This window comes from Leptonychotes weddellii, chromosome 8 (genome assembly GCF_054177405.1).
Source record: "Leptonychotes weddellii isolate Sample4059 chromosome 8, ASM5417740v2, whole genome shotgun sequence".
Classification (NCBI taxonomy): Eukaryota; Metazoa; Chordata; class Mammalia; order Carnivora; family Phocidae; genus Leptonychotes; species Leptonychotes weddellii.
In genome coordinates, this window is record NC_138376.1 from 9918947 (window position 1) to 9935919 (window position 16973).

At 59.2% G+C, this 16973-nt stretch overlaps 1 protein-coding gene across 4 annotated transcripts in view; it reads right to left on the bottom strand.

The window, feature by feature from the left end:
• Positions 1 to 16973, bottom strand: part of JARID2 (jumonji and AT-rich interaction domain containing 2) — a 153719-nt gene that overhangs the window by 11886 nt on the left and 124860 nt on the right. For all 4 annotated transcript variants that reach the window (XM_081827650.1, XM_081827652.1, XM_081827651.1 and 1 more), the window contains 6 exons: positions 10343 to 11384; positions 6374 to 6876; positions 4360 to 4452; positions 1517 to 1635; positions 1357 to 1427; positions 127 to 241 (listed from right to left, as the gene is read on the bottom strand). In XM_081827650.1, the coding sequence (XP_081683776.1) occupies positions 127 to 241; positions 1357 to 1427; positions 1517 to 1635; positions 4360 to 4452; positions 6374 to 6876; positions 10343 to 11384 (1943 nt within the window). The remainder of the gene's footprint in view (positions 1 to 126; positions 242 to 1356; positions 1428 to 1516; positions 1636 to 4359; positions 4453 to 6373; positions 6877 to 10342; positions 11385 to 16973) is intronic.

The following is a 16973-nucleotide window of genomic DNA, read 5'->3' on the forward strand; positions in this document are numbered from 1 at the left end:
GCGGACCAACCGACACACAGGCAAGCTCCCCAGGGCTGTCGACTGCCTGGGGAGAGGTGGCATCAGAACGTTCCAGAATCGTGGTTCCCCGCCCCACCCAAGTGCCCCAGTGACAGACGTACTCACCAAATGCAGTCAGCACCAGTGTGTAAGTAGTCAATATAGGGAAGGTGGTTTTGGTCTCGAGACCAGCATGAGGTAGAAAAGACCATGCCAATGTTTAGCCAGGGAATTGTCACTCCTGCAGAGGAAGAAAAAGGTGTTACAGAGAACCGCGCCGGGGCCTCTGAGTCAGGGCAATGCGAAATCCGTCTTCTTCCCAAACGGGGAGGAAAAAAAGAAAAAGGATTCAAAATCCGACACCACCAGTGAGAACAAGGTACCTGTGCTCCTTGCTACACAGAGAAGCCAAGAAGGTAGACGCGGTTACAAAACAGTATTAAAAAACATCTTAGGGGCGCCCGGGTGGCTCAGTCGTTAAGTGTCTGCCTTTGGCTCAGGTCATGATCCCGGGGGTCCTGGGATCGAGCCCCGCATCGGGCTCCCTGCTCAGCGGGGAGCCTGCTTCTCCCTCTCCCACTCCCCCAGCTCGGGCTCTGTCTTCTAATAAATAAATAAAATCTAAAAAAAAAAAAACAAAACACCACACATCTGAATCTGGGAGTCAAGTCGGGAAGCAAGATGGCCCAAGGAGCAGGACCACGATGACTGTTGTCCGTTAACCACCTGCCACGTGCCAGGGCCCGCTGAACCTCAGGACAGAGAACGGACAGCAGACGTGCCAAGCCGAACCGCTTGCAGAGGCCCTGAGGACCCACCCGCCCCCACCAGTGTGTGGAGGGCCCCGGGGCCGCCTTTTCCAGGGGGCCCAGCCCTCAGTGACCACAACCCCCAGGGACACCTGCTGTCCCTACTATCCACAATCAATCACTTAGGAGCCTGGACGAGCCCTATGGAGTCAGGAAATTAGCTTCGAAAATACCAATTTCGAGATGAAAAGCTGGCCACTATGTGTCTGCCCAGCTTCTAGATTCTATCATTTGGTTCGCCTTCCCACCTTTTGATGGACTTCAACGGTCCTTTTCCTCTCTTTTTCTAAAGACCAAAGTTTCTACTCTGCACGGTAACTTGTCCCATCTGGTCATGTGGGGTGACGCCCGCTCTGCAAGATCCCGGAGGCAGAGGCCTCAGGACCCTAGAGACAGCGACCACTTCGGGGTGCCTGGGGGGGTGGGGCACAATCTCGGGGTGGGTGGGTGGTCGTGGGATCGAGCCCCGGGTCGGGCTCTCCCTCTGCCCGCCACCCCGCTCTCTCTCTCTCAAAAACAACAAGGACAGCGGCCACGTCAGGCTTACCAGGCACAGCACCGAGGTGACGCAGGATGGACCCTGTGTTATTGGGGAGGACGGTGAGGTTCCATCCATGCCTGCAGAGGAAAAGCAGAGCGGCATCACAGACTGGCGGGGAAGAACACCGTCTGGTCCCCAAAACACAAATGAGCGTGCCCCCCGTTACCTTGAGAACGGTTCTGACTTCCCCACTGGGAACCCGCTGCCGTGGGTGTTGGTGTCCACCTTGCCGCAGTGGACGGCCACGTGGCAGTCCTTCTCTTCCACTAGCCTCCAGTACTCTTGCTGCGGGGAGAGGAGAGGCCTGGTGAGCGGCCCCGCTGTGCACACGCCACGGGGACGTCCACGGGCCATGGAGGGCCCAGCCACGCGACCGCCGCCAAGAGCCCCCGGCAGAGCTCAGAGAAGGACAGCGAGGGTCGGGTCCCCAGAACCGAGGAGGGGCTCGAGCAGACCTGTACCCCGTGTTCACAGCAGCTAAGTGGGAGCAGCCAGGGTGCACAGGCGCACAAAATCCGTACGACAGAGGACTCGGCCTTCAAGGCGAAGGTCATTCTCACACAGGCTACGACCGTGAACTTGAAGGCATCACACCGAGTGAAATGAACCAACCGCAAAAGGACAAGCGCCATAGGATTCCACGTGCGCGGAGGCACTCAGCATCGTCAGGGTCAGAGGGAAAAAATGCTGGCGTCCGGGGACCGGGGCCGGGGTGTTAGTGTTCAATGGGGAAGGAGATTCAGTGTGGGAAGATGAAAACTTCTGGAGACGGATGGTGGCGATGCCTAAGTAACAACGTGAAGGCACTTAACGTCACTCAGCCATACGCTCAGAAATGGCGACGGTGGAAGTCATTTGTGGGGGGTAGGGGGCGCAGCGGCAGGAGCGAAGCGAAGACGTGCCCCCATCCTCAGACTGATGAACACGGCCTCCGGGTCCGGCACCTCGACGACGCACACCTCACGCCCTCACCCCCCCCACCAGGGATCCTGACCTCTCTGCGGGGCCGTGGGCCCCGGCCGCAGGCTAGAATCACCAGCAGTGAGGACGACATCCAGCCGGGCCGCGGACCAGGCCAACCAGATCAGACAGGGTGTTGGGGATGTCACACCGTCAGCTTTAAACGCCTATCAGGTGACAGCAGCGAGTCCTACCCACACAGCAGGGGTGCAGGGCTCAGGAACGAGTTTTGCCAACAGGTCCAGTTGCCTGAACGAGTTGCTCAGGCAACTCCCCCAACTCAGAAGCACTTTTGTCATTAAATTTTCATTCCGGGAGCAGAGCCTCACCTTCCCTGATCTGGGCACACTTGGAGGAGGACGCCGAGCCAACAAGCACCAGCTGTCACGGCGTACGGTTCGGCTCAAAGAGGTGCTCCTGGCTTTTCAAAGGGGGGGGCCGGCCTGGAGAGGTCGAAGGCCCCAAGAATAAATCCCACCCCGTTAAGTGTCTGGGCTCCTTAAGCACGTCTCCCCGAAGGAGACTCTGGGGTCGCAGCCTGTGTGAGGGGACGCACCCTGCCGCCAGGCGCACAGACCGACGGCAACGCCCCGCGGACGGGGACCCGCCGCCGAGCTGATGACCACCCGCTGAGAGGAAGACCCGGCCCTCTTCGCAGGATCCAGAAGCCACACAGACTCAGGCCGGAGGTCTGCATCTGAGCAGACCTTCCCCTCGCGTTCAGATACCACGCACGTGCTGAACACCGAAGACAAAGCGGGACGTTCTGAGAGAAGGAATACTCCTGAGCAGACGACTAGAACAAGCTGGGTGTCCTTCGTGCCACACGCAGTGGCAAACCCTGTACTCTCGGAGGCTCCCACGGGGACCTGTGCTGGACAGCTGGGGCCTCCCTCTGCAGCTCAGCTGTTCACCCCAAAGGGTCCCACCCCTTTCTTCGGACGTCTCTCCCACAGATGCCACGAGCCCTCTGGAAGCAACGGTGACAGCCACACGTGTCCCAGAATCAGGGCCCGTCGTGGCTGACGGGACTTGGCTTCGGTGGGGCCAAAGCTGGGGGGTGGGCCGGGGTCCAGCCATGGTGAGGTGTTCAAAGGCGGCGCCCAGGGTACAGAGCTGGGGCGGCCCGTGGCGACCGGCGGAGACCTAAGGCCTGAGGGAAAGACAACACTCGGGGCCAAACCGGGACACAGAGTTCCCCTAGCTGGGAAGCCAAGCAGCAGGGCGGCTTCCAACGGGTGCTGTCCGAGGGGTGGCTCCACACGGCCGCAGTGTGGGGACCGGGCGTCCTGCTCTGACCTGGCCTGTCCGGCGACTGTCCTCAAGTCCCCGCCCAGGAAGCGGGGCCCCTCGCGGCCAGCACGGGCGTATCCAGGGAGGTGGCACACCCTGTGCTGGACGACAGAAAGACGCGGTCTGCACCCCGTCCACTCGCGGCGGCCCCGGACCAGCCACAGAAGCCCGGCGACCTGCCCCCAACAGGCCCGAGCGCTGGGCAGGGCCCGGCTCCAGCAGCAAGACCCCGGCCGGGGGAGGTGAACAAACAGATCGGGTCCCTGTCCTGCCGCAGCGGCTCACCCAGAAACCCCCCCTAATTGGTCTGGGCACAGAAGTGCTCCCTGTCTTTCCAACCTCACACGAACCCAAAGAACAGAGTTGGCAGAAGCACAAAAATGGCAATCTGCCAATCCCATTAAACAAAAAACAGAGGAGAAAACGCACAACTGTGGTTTCCAGGGATTCCAAACATTCTCTTGCATAACAGACACACAGAGGACGGGGTGAGGAGCGGCCACCGGGCAGGGGACGCGCCTGGAGCTCACCCCCGACTCGGCGTCTCACGGACCCCGCCGAGTCCGGGAGAAGCAGGGGAGGCACGCCCCCTTCCGTACACATCCTCTGGGTCTGAACGAGGGCAGACTCAGGGGCGGCTTGCCTGCCCCCGGCAGCAGACCCCCCCCGACGACGGCCCATTGGTCCATCAGGCACTGGGAGGCCTGGGGCCCGGCCCGGCGTCCTCCCCGCCACGTCCAAGACCCCCCTACTCACCTCGATTTCAGCTGGTGCGGGCTCCTTGCTGAAGCACATGTTCATGATATTTCTTGCTGTTCGATAAAAAGTCGTTAAAGAAACAGACCTTCCCTGAAAACAAAGAGAGTAAAGCGTAAGAAACTTAGCGGAGCCCCCACCCCAAATGAGGCCGCACCGCGTCCCAGCGCCTCCCCATGACCGCAGGCCGCTTTGCGACCTGAGCTGACGTGAGCAGAGAAGGCAGAAAAACCTGTGCCAACCGAAGGGGACGGAGGACCCGCCTCCCTCGCCGTGCCGGCAGCAGACAGACCTCTGAGCCGGCAGAAATGGGGGCTGCACACCAGGCAGCCTCAGACAGGTGCCCCCGTGATGCGTGGGAGCACCCTTTGTTTTATGGGGAGGCAGGCAGAACCCCTCGGTTTACCCCACCTGAGGGGCAGGACAAGGGGCTCGGGGCAGGGGAGAGACTGACGGCATCCAGACGGGCTGGACCAGGGATGGGGGAGGGCCTAGAAGAAACGTGGGGTGCCCTCCACACCCCGAGGGTCCCCCTCCTGAAAGCCAGCCAGGTGAGCAGCCTCCCCTCACGGAGGCGAGACGGCAGACACACTCTGGCGGTTCTCTGCCACAGAGACCACGCTGCCCCCCGCACACCGCACGGGAAAAGCACCCAGCACCCTGGCCCCTGCCCAGGAACATGCACGAGGATGTGCTCGCCGCCGTCTCGGTCAGCGAATCCCACTTTCGATCCCGTGCTCCCCGACCAGAGGGGAGGCATCATTTTACAGAGGCTTCGTGAGAGCTGTGCTTTTCTTGTCCCTCGACTGCAAAGGTGCTCTCGGAGCACCTACTGTCTACCAGGCGGCGTTCTAGGGGCCGGAGATGGAGCAGTGCTCAAGTGGACAAGGTCTCTGGCCTGTGGGACACAGCCCCTGGGAAGGTGGTGAGGGCCGCTGAGGAGGCAGGGAGTGACCGCAGTGGCAGGAGAAGGTGGCTGCTACCTGAGGTGCTCAGGGAAGGTCCCCCTCACGAGGGGACACGGGGGCACCGCCTTGGAAAGTAACAGGTTTAGAATGGGAAGCAGACCCTCTTGCCTTTGGAAGGACGATCAACACCATCAGCACACGAGTTCTGGCAGCTACAGGGACTGCGTGGGGTTCTACCTACACAAAGTACTTCCCTCCGACCCCAAACTCCTCCAGATATGCTGTTCCTGACAAGGTAAGAACCCAACTACCAGGAGGGGCGGGATATTACATCAACTAAAAAGCACAGCGCCTGTAACTCGAGAAGGGGACACCTGCACGCAAGGGTCAACACCCACCCGGCGGATGGGCCCGCAGAACCAGGAGCTCCCCCCCAAGCTGGGGCGGGCTGCCAACATCACCGCGGCCACCTCACCCACCGCCAGATGGTGATGAACTCTACAATGGTCGGTGACGGGGCCCGATTCCAGAAAAACCCTACTGAGATTCGCCTCGTTCTCACTGAGCTGTCCTTAAGTAACGGAAGTAAAAAACATGTCATTTCCCGAGTTGGCGGTTCAGTCACCGGACTTAACGAGTGGCTTCAATTGACAAGAGCTTCTCCTGCACACATCCAGGAAACACCCAAAAAGTGCTCCGGGATTTATTCCACGCACCTCACCTCTGTTTCTCTTATCATGCAATATTTAGGTATAAAAGAGGCTCCTGCCCACCCCCAGTGCCCCTGAGGGGGACCGGGGTGAAGGAGACGGAGTCCCGCTCGGGCTAGGAGGACAGAGTCGGTGGAGGCAAGCCCGGTCTGCCTTCCAGAGAGGAGCAGAGAACGGAAGCCGAGGGCAAAGAGAAGCGTGGCCGAAGGCAGCCAGAGTGGTGACTTCCCGAGTGCTCCGAATCCACAGCCAGCCGGCCTCCCCAGGCTTCCGCGCGGGAACGCGGCATCGGAAGCCCACGGCCTCGCCACCAGGCAGGGACAGAGCTGGCCGCCGCAGCCACATGCCCCGGGCCCGCGTCCTGCCCCCCACCCCCCAGCCCCGCCCGGGGCCCACCTTGTATATGCACTTGTGGAAGTCACTGAGGACGCCTTTGTCCTCCTCCTCCTCTCGCGCCACTTCCTTTTCCTGAGCAAAGAGTCGCCGCCGGCCCGTCTTGAGCTGGGCCTGGCCCACCTCTTTGAGCTTGCTGCGGAAGCCGTTCCTGTGGGCCACGCCGTTGATGAGCCCGTTCTTGGGCTCGAAGCGGGGCAGGGGATGGAACTTGTTGTAGTCGTGCTCCGTGTGGCCCTCGAGGGGCCCCTTCCGCTTCTCCAGGATCTCCTTCTCCATCAGCACCTCCTTCTCCAGCCGCCGGTGCTCCTCGGGGGACAGGGAGTCATAGGACAGCAAGTACTGGCAGTAGGCTTCCTGGAGCTTGGCCAGCCGGTCCTGGGCAGTTTTGGGGATGCGCAGCATGTCTGCTAGTTTGTTCCATTTTTTGAGGTCAGTCACTTGCTGCATGCCGCCCATCTCGTTAATCAGCCGGAAAAAGCAGGCCAGGTCGAGCTCACAGCCTCCTGGGACGGTGAGGGGACAAAGCACAGGGCAGTCAGTGAAAAGGACCGTGCGCAAGACCTTTTTCGTCTACCGGTAAGCCCGGGGACGCCCACTCTGTGCCACAGACGCCACTAGGCTCCGGGGCCAGAGCGACGAATGGAATCCCCCCTGGCCCTCGGGGAGCTCAGTCTGCAGAGACGGGCGAGGACAGTCTGGGGCACCGCGGGGGTAACGACAGTCGGCAGAGGGGCTGGGGAGCTGCGGGGTCTGCCGGCTCAGGTGCGACGCTTGGACAAGGTGTCCCCAGGGAGTTGGGTGTAAGCAGAGGCCTGAATGGAAGGAGGGCAGGCCCCCCTCCCCAGCAGGGGCAGCTCATACGTTGCACCCCCCTCTCGCACCCCAGGAGGCGGGTGCAACCAGATCAGAAGCGGCGCTCATCCCGAGATGGAGGCAGGGGCTGGGTTGTGCCACCCTGAGGCACCTGTGTCCCAACGTCACCCACAACAGCAGTGAGGTCACAAAGCGGACATGTGCGGCACGTGCCGTCTGTCCCCAGGCCCTCCGAGCACGCGCGCGCGCACACACACACACACACACACACACACACACACACACTAACTGGTTTTCAATCCCAGTGGATCTCCAGGGCCAGGGGCAGAATCTGAGAGGGCAGAGAGCAGTCCTGTCTGTCCCTCCGCTCTCGTGGTCCGTGCCCACCAAGACACTGCTTACCTTGGAAGCTAGTGTTCACCACACCCCTTGACCAAATCACAGACCTGTACACATGCACGTCCAAACCAAATATGCCTGAATGCTCACAGAGGGGCTGTCTACGCGGGACCTGGAAGGCAACCTCCCTCTAGACAATCAAGGAGGACAAAATCTTCCAGAATAACCATCCACTGACTATTGGGAGGTAAATACCTAACAAAATGCTAGGTGAGAAAAGTAAAAATTAAGTTTTAGGTCATTGGAGGGTGGGGACTGATTTCTATCCAAAGTAAAAGAAGCCAAACTCTTGTGGTGTCTGAGGGCTGCCTGAGAACAGCATCCCAGTGCAGGGCAAGCCGGGCATTGCGTGACCGCCGGGGGGGAGGGGGGGACAGGCGGGGATGCATGGGGGAACAGGTCCCCCAGCCCCTCTGTGACACCAGGGGACAGGAGTGTGGCAGCCTGCACGTCAAGGAGCTCTGCCTGGTGACAGGCTGCACACATGAGAGGAAGCTCGCCCTGCCCTTGGCCAGGAGAGGCCAAAGGCCGAGCGCCCCTCCCTCACTCCAGGTCTGCAGCTCAGACCTGGGAGGGCGGAGGCTGGTGGCACGCTGTGGACTAGCAGAGGTGGACAGGGACGTGAGCCACCCCAGCCACTCTCGGCACAGACGGATTAGAAAAGCAATCCATAACTTTCGTATTTTTCTCTTTGTAGATCGTTAGAATCCAGGAGCACCTGAAAATGCACACACTGCTTGGAAATGCATCATTTCGTGGACCCCTCACCCGCTCCCATCGGCCCATTTGCAGGGCTGCTGGGCTGCCAAGTGGCAAAGCGCCTCCCGCACCCCTGCTCCCCAAGGGGCTGACGCAGGAGGAGCAGATTCTGCGAGGTGGCCACAAAACCATGTAGTCCCTTGCTCAGTGGGGAGGCCAAGCTCAGACGAGGGCCCGAGGCCTCTACAGTAACAGGCTGGCCCAGCACCCCTTTCACAGATGGTGACAGACCAGGGGCTACACCTGCATGCATCAGGAAACCAGGCACACACACACCATGGGGACACGTCCACCTGGCCTTGGGGGGCACGGGAAGGGCTCGAGGTTAAGAAAACCTACTCTGGGGGCGCCTAGGTGGCTCAGTTGGTTAAGTGACTGCCTTCGGCTCAGGTCATGATCCTGGAGTCCCGGGATCGAGTCCCGCATCAGGCTCCCGGTTCGGCAGGGAGCCTGCTTCTCCCTCTCCCACTCCCCCTGCTTGTGTTCCCTCTCTCCCTGTGTCTCTCTCTGTCAAATAAAATCTTTCAGGGGCGCCTGGGTGGCTCAGTCGGTTAAGCGACTGCCTTCGGCTCAGGTCATGATCCTGGAGTCCCGGGATCGAGTCCCGCATCGGGCTCCCTGCTCGGCAGGGAGTCTGCTTCTCCCTCTGACCCTCCTCCCTCTCCTGCTCTCTGTCTCTCATTCTCTCTCAAATAAATAAATAAAATCTTTAAAAAAAAAAAAAAAAACTTTCAAAAAAAAAAAGAAAAGAAAACCTACTCTGAACCAACGGTTACCGGCTGCCATTATGACATCACCCGGTTGCCTCACCTGTCCCCAGAAGGCCCACGGTCCCCCAGCATGGTGGGGGGAGGGGGCCCTCAGACCTCTCACCACGACCGGGAGGGCCTAGGGCTGCTCTGAGGACACCCAGGGCACAGCCCGCACGGACTGCTCACACCTGCTCAGCCCGTTCCCACAGCCCCATGCCGTCAGCTGACACCGTGCCATCCTGGAGCGCGGACCCCAAAACCAAGGACTTTTTCAAATTAAGTGATTCCCACTCAGGCATTAGCCGTGGCAGGCACCTGCTGAGAGAATAATGAGACCTCCATCTTGCAGGGAGCCTGAGCTTCCTGCCAACTCCTGACACTTGGGTGGCTAAAATGGCTCTTTTCCTCCCCGCTTCTGCACACTCGGGACCTCGGAAATGAGGCAACAACAAGCCCCACTTCACAGGTCTGGAGCTGAACCAGGGAGGCTGTGCGCGACCTCCCTTAACCTGGCTGTCCCCAAAGGAAGCCCCCACTCTGCAGACCCAGCTCATCCCACCAGACAGACGAGGGATGCTCGAGGAGCAAGCAGCAGCACCGAGGAGGACAACGGACACGTGGGCTCTGCCTGTGGCCGGGGCCCCCACATCTGCCGGGATGCTCACTCACACAGGGGCCCCCGAGATGAGCTCTGGAGTGGTCCCAGCTCTTGAGAGAAACTTAAACCCGTCCCCTGATCTGGGGTCTCTCAAAGGGCCCCGCTGGTCACTAGAAAAAGTGATGGGCAAGGAAAAGCGAGGAGGACACAGAGAGAAGTGGGCTGGCCTGTGTCACCCACGTATTCAAGTATTCAAGCCCTATCTCCCAGTGCCTCAGGAGTGACTGGACTGGGAAACGGTCTTTATAAAGAGATGACGAAGATAAAGCGAGTATCTCAGATGCTCCCCCCCACTCCCTCGCCACAGGGATAGCACCTACCCCACTGTGACTTCATGAAGTCCTTAAGACACGGGAAAGTGATGCCAAAATAAGCTCAGGACGGAGACCCACGTGAGGACACAGGGCAGAGACAAGCATCTACAGGCCTCCAGAGAAACAACCCCGCCCAGAGCGGGGCTCCCGGGCTCCAGGCTGGAAGCCACCAACTAACTTCCCGTGTGGAGGGGGAGGCCCCGGCCTGCGGCACTGGGGGGCCCGGGGCGAGCTCCTCCCCGTCTCAGCCTGGGGGGCCGGGGGGGGCGCTCACCTATGAGCGGGAGCTCGTCCATGGTGATGCCCTGAGATCTGAGGTGCTTCTTGATGCAGGCCAGCCGCTGCACGTTGGGGCCCCAGCGCCGGCCCAGCTTGTGGATGTGCTGAATCTGCGTCACGAACCGCATCTCGTCGTTGAGCTTGCACTCGGGCCGCCAGTCCGGAGGGGGGATCACCCTGCACATGCCGTACTTCTCCACCTGAGCGCGGACCGACTCGATGTAGACGAGCGGGTCGTGGAACTCCTTGGCGGACGGCCTGAGCACGGGGATCTCGTCCATGGCCGCCCAGCCGGCCCGGCCGCCCCCCTTGTCGGGCTTGGCCGCCGCCTCGTGCGCCTTGTGCAAGGGCTCCGTTTGCGAGGTAGAACGATTTTCACAGGAGGCGCCGTCCGTCTTGCCGTGTGCTTGTCTGCCCGGCGCGCTCTTGCCGGCCGTGGCCCGCTTCGGCCGGCTCCTTTCCGGGCTCCGCTCGGGCACTTCCTTCTTCACGGGCCCATGCAGCAGAGTCTTCTCCGCGGGGGCGAGCGCCGTGGGGGCCGCCTTCCTGCCGGGGGCTTCGGCAGAGCCGGCCAGCCCTTTCATCTTCTTGGGCGGGGACTGCGGCTTCTCGGCCTGCTGTGCCTCTTCCAGTCTCCTCTTGGAGTTCCGCAGCCCCTCCCTCAGCTGCCGCCCCCCCACCTCCTTAGTGCATGACTTTGGGTTCAACCTGCCACTGACCTTGAGGCCATTGACGGCGTGCCCGGTGGACCTGGACGCCCCCCCGAGGGATAGCACCTGTTTGCGGGTTTTTGCATTGCTACTTTCAGTTTTCCCTGAGATTGTGTGGTTGACAGCGGAACTGGGCTTGTGGTGATTGGGTTTGGTTTCCTTGACCAGTTCTCTCTTGGCTTTGGTGTATGTGACAGTCCCCTTCGTCACCGTTGCAGTGTACTTCACAGTTTTGGACGGTGAAGGTCTGACTTCGCGCATCTTTTTGGCACTGGTTGCACTTGTACCCAGAGATGACATTCGAGTGACTCCATTTACCTTCGAAACCTGGGAGGGACAAGAGAAGCAGAATTAGTACCTTCCAAGAGGGCGACCCCTCCCCGCGGGGGGCCCAGCAGAGCCGGCCGCAGCGGCCACACGGGCTCCCTGACGAGGGCGCACCGTGAACTCAGGTCTCAGACACTCGCTTTCGGGATCTTCGGACAAACACGTGCCTATCCTGCCGCACAAAAACATGGCGCCTGCCCGCGTGCCCGCAGCATGGTTTCCTGGGTGGCTTTCACGTCCCTGCTAAGGGCACTTCCAGGAAATCAATGTTTCACGATGACGACCTGTGCACTCACCTGCCGTCACCTGTCACAGATTAATAAGGACATTTACAGCGGCAAGCCCCTGTGCCCATTTAGGGATGGACGGACGGACACACGCACACACACACACCCCGTTCCAAGAAAAGATGAGTCTACTGTTCTGCGTGCTCCACAGAGCAGCAGGCTCTGCCCACAGAATTTTTAAATCTAGGTGCTAAAAAGGGAAGGAAACGAAAATACCACAAGAGAAAAGAGCAAGCGCAATCACGTGGCCCGGCTCCCATGCAGGTCACAGGGCAGGCCCAGGCACGTGGCTGCCAGTGGCTGGCCTCGGACTGCCCTGTGGTCGTGCAGACGGGGCCCCGGGGAACAGGGATGCGCCTCGTCTCTCGGCCAAGCAGAGGGTGCCCGCCCGCCCGCCCTCTCGGGCACGGACAGCTCCTGTGTTCCCACCCCCGACAAACTCCACGTTCGGTTCTATGGGAACCGGGTGAGCCAAGCAGCCCCTCTGCACGGCTTGGACGCGGCGGTAATTCTGGGACACACAGAAGTCACCCTTGTTTATAAAGCGAAACCGGAGAGTGAAGGGAGGACACCGGAAACGCGTCACTTCCAAAGGATGAGGAAGGGCCCAGCCCAGAGCTGCTGTGGGGGACGCGGCTTTGGGGTGGACGTCCCGTCCCAGCTCTACCTGTCGGTGGCCTCTGACAGGTCGTTTGCATCTTGGGCTTCAGTATGTCATCTGCAACATGAATTCCGAACACGGACTCCAAGGTTCCATGAGCACCACCACCTCCAAAAGAGGCTGACTAAAAATTACACAATCCCCGGGAAGAGATCTCCTCTCACCAATCAGTAACCCCTGTGAGGAGGTGACTGGGTCGAAGGAGCCTATGCTCCCAAGTCAGGGAAGCTGACCAACCAGCTGCAGTCACACACAAGCACCCTGTCCTGCCAGGCGGAGACATGCGGCTCCCATGGGCCCCGAAGCTGCCTCGCCAGAGTCAGGTTCCCCAGGACACGGCCTAAGTCCAAGTGACCTCTGCCCAAGGCCTGGGCCCAGCCCAGGAAAATGCACTTCGCCCACATGGGGAAAAACAAAAACAAAACCAGAACTTTCCCATCAGTATCCAAACCAGGGCTGTCAGAATCCACTGGAGGGCCTGTCCCCAAAACAGATCACTGGGCCCCACACCCGAGCTTTCTCAGCCACTAGGTCTGGGATGGGGCCCGAGAACCCGAATTTCTAACGAGGTCCCGGGCAATGCCGGGGCCGATTCAGAACATACTCTGAGAACCACGGAGGCAAACTATCAGTAGGCAATTCTGGAAATGGAGCAAGAAGCGTATTTCTTCATATGTCACTGACTCTACACAGTCCAATGAAAGCCCTAACTTCCTGGGATGAGGCTGTGTTCCGTAAGCCAACCCCAGGGCGTCTAGAGTCAGGTTTCTGGGGAGCCAGTGTGGACTCAGTGAGGGGCCGGGGCAACCCTGGGGAGACCACAGGGCAGGCCCGGGGGGTACACTGCTCATCGCCCCTACAGAGAAGCAGGACTGACCAGATCAGCTGGGGGGCAGAGGAATCTGGAATAACGAACGGTAAATTAAAACAAAACAACTAGCAGCCCGGCAACAGTAGGTGAAAAATACATTCATACAACCTGCGGGTGGGGCAGACAAACTTCCCATGGTGAGTACCACTGATCTGAGTACCACTGATTAGTGAGTACCACTGATCGGGAAGAGGAGGTAAAGCGGGGAATACAAAGATCTCTTTTTTTTTAAATGCTTCCATTAACTAAACACAAAACAAACCATTTAGAAAAACAGAAACAGTGAAATCCTGCTGTGGCTCAGAGAGATTTTTTTCCATCATCAAGAGACAGAGAGGCCTCAGGGATCCAGGATCCTCGAAGCGGAATAAGCGCCCTTTAGGCCTTCGGTCTTTGCTTAACCATAGAGAGGACAGCCTATTGCAAGTCTTCGCCAAGCCCCAACAGTGCGGATTCCACAGCCTAACCACCCCCACCGCGGATGCTGACCTGGTCCTCGAGGGTGGGAGCCCGCGCCCCGCCTCCCAGAGCACCCGCGGGAGATTGGCCAGCCAGAGGGGGAACTCTCAGACCCCACCTCAAAGAAGAGCGCAGAGGCCTTCAGTCCATCCATCTGCCATCTTGGGGGCACATGATGACCTCTCCCGGCGTGCTAGGGGCAGGTCAATCCCCTGCATGGCAGAATTCTAGAGGATTCTGCCACCTTCAATGGCAAAAAGATCCCCCCTCTTCTTTACCTATTTCTGTCACCTTGAATACCAGTGGTTACTGCCAAGATGTGCAGCCAAATGCCCAGCTCTACCAGAAAGAGTTCCTCTAGTCCTTTCCTTCCTCGCCGTCCTTACAAAGCCCTCTTCAAGAGCAGCTAGCTACCCAAATTCTATACTGCATGTCCACATCACAAGCTCAGAGTCTAAAGCCATCTCCCTCGGGACTCATCAGAACAATGACCTTGATTTCAAAAAGTAAGTTATGGAGCCTGGAAAAGGCATATTTCATGGATCGTATTCCTTCTTCCTGCACCCCACGGCCCACCCAGCAGAGGCTGGATGCAGCTGACAAGCTGGCCCAACCCGGACACCCATCTGTCCATTCCATCCACGGTGCCGTGTGTCCTTAGGTAGGGACCGAACAGGACCAGCAACCTCAGACTCACCTGTCTGCAGGCAACCTTGCCTACTCCTTGGCCTGTCCTTGTCTTCAGGGGTCCAATGCTCAACTGGAATTGCGGACAGCACTGTGTCACCTGGCCACTGAGGGCCTCACCCCCACCCACTGCCTTATCAAGCAGCAGCAAACCCTGAGTTTCAGCTTAACAAAACGCCCGGGCCAGCCAGCCAGCGCGCGAAGCGGCGGGTCTGGTTCACTGGCGCGGGCCCTGGGGAAGTCCTTGCCCAGCCTTGCCCGGGGCACGAGAGGTCACTTAATTCACTGAGGACTAACGCGAAGGTAGTGTGTGTCGCAGAACCTCTGCTGTGCAATCACACACTGGACTGAGAAACTCCCTCTCTCCAAGCTGCTCCTTCTCTTGGCTCTGGCAGGGGTTTGGGCCTTTGCCTCCCACGCCCCCACAACCGCCTAGCTCCGCAGGAGGTGGGGCGTCTGCAGCTTCTTCTTCGCCCACCACCACCCACCCATCACCTGTAGCCCCGTTCCCCCAGACACATGGCCATGAGGCGGTTCGAGGCGGAGAAGCCGTCCTCCCTTCACAACCGGAAATCCCATCGTCAGCTCTGGTCTCCCACCAGAGGGAGCTGCTGAGTCGGGAGCCCCGGCCCATCCTTTCAGACCCCAGAAGAGCTGGGGAGGGGCTCAGGGGGTGCTCAGGAGAAACATGTGCTGGTTGGGCAGAGCCCGCTTGAACTTTAAAACTTGGATTGAAAACCAAAGAGCCTGAGATGAACAACTGCACCAGAAGGGCAGTGAGTTCCGGGGGCGAAGGCCTGCTGGGATGGCAGGCTCCCGCATTATTAGAGAAAGGGTGAGACCCAAATTCATGAGCGCAGGCTTCAGGTGGGAGTCCCTAAACCTTTGAAAGCACCTGCTCCCACTACAGGCAACTGAGTCACAAATAACACGCCACCAACACGTACAATTCCACCTAGAAGCGTGACCTGATGAGCACAGTTAAAACCCTGAACATTCTTAACAGTGGAGGTGATTTTCTGACCTTTTTTTTTCTTTCTGGATGTTCCTATTTCATTTTCCACAACTTTAAAACAAAACAAAACTACTCCCAATTCTTTGATCAGTTTAAACCTCCTCTTTGAATCCTTGAGGCCAAGACATTTTCGGCAACCCGGGTACAGCTGATTGTGAGGACCTTCCCACCAAGCGAGTCTGCGCGAGGCGATCATCCTCCACGGTGCGGGCTCAGCCTCAGCACGATACGGAAGATCAGGAAGGGGGCTGCGTTTGCTGCAGGCTTACTGACCGCACAAACTTCCGAAGAGTAAAGACCTCCTCGGGACGCTCTTGGAAACCAACACTTCAAAACCCTCTCCCGGGGCCTAAGGTCATCGGTCTTACCATCCTGAACGTGTTACGGTCTTTTAGTGCATTTAAACTGAAGAGGTAGGTTAAGGACACGGAGCTCCTGTCCACGTTACCTGCCACCGCCCCCCGACAAGCCCAGGGCGGCACACACGCGTGACGGGGACAGCGCCACCGCCATCATGCAAGCGCGAGGCTGGCAAGGTGAAGTGCACGGGCCCAGGCTCGGAGGCTCTGTCTCGGGCTCTAACAAAGCACAGCCAGGACACACGGCCTCATGCAAGGTAACAGGGAAGGGGCTCTCGTAGTAAAAAGAGCGGCGATTAGTGCCTCCGAGTGCATCAGCGCAAACAGGGCAAAGCCCCTTCTGAGAGCACCCCCTGGACACTGTACCCCCTACCGCCCACCCACCCTCAATACGATGCACGTCCATCCTTCGGTTTCAGGCAGACCCAGATAAATTAATCCTATTTGAAGTTAAAAATCAACATACCCTCTGGCCCCCATCTTTGATGCGGGTGAAGGATGAAAGGTCAGATTCTAGTCATTTCCATCAGGCAGTTACAAAGGAATCTGCAATTTACCTTTACTGACCTTATTTTCTCAGTCTTTAAATAACGGGATTTGGTGGTTTCTAAATTGTCCTTTCATTTCTCCCAATCTTGCTGAGAAGAGAGTGGGCGTGACTGCCTCCAAATGAACAACAGGGCCCAGGAAGATCAGGTATCTTACGATTCCCGGAAGGTCGCGGTCAGCACCAAACGAGAGCTGGAGCCCTGGGCCGGCCCTTCTGGGGCGAGGGGACAGGGGAGGTAGGAGGAAAGACCTGACACGTTGACACCCCACCTGCAAAGGCGGTCACCTGAACAAAAGCACGCAAGCCAGGCTCCTGCAGTTACTCGGGGACAGAAGGCTGCTCTACGAGGAGCACCCCGGATTTCTCCTCTAACTCCAGGCTGCACACGTGGGAAACGGGCCGCATGTGCATGCCAGGGAGCAAGGGGGTGGAGGGGTCATCCCTACGCCCTCAACTCTTCCCTCCAGCGCTCAGTCACAAAGGGACATCCCGAGCTGAGGGGCCGGGCTGACGGCTGAGGGGGCGCTCTGACCAACTGACACCAGAGCTTTACTCAATTAGGACTCACCTGTGAGGGTCAAAGTACATGTGTGCGTGTGGGGGGGGGGTGCGTGTGTGTGGGTGTGCGTGTGTGTGGGTGTGCGTGTGTGTGGGAGTGCGTGCGGGGGTATGCGTGTGTACGTGTGCGTGCGTGGGTGTG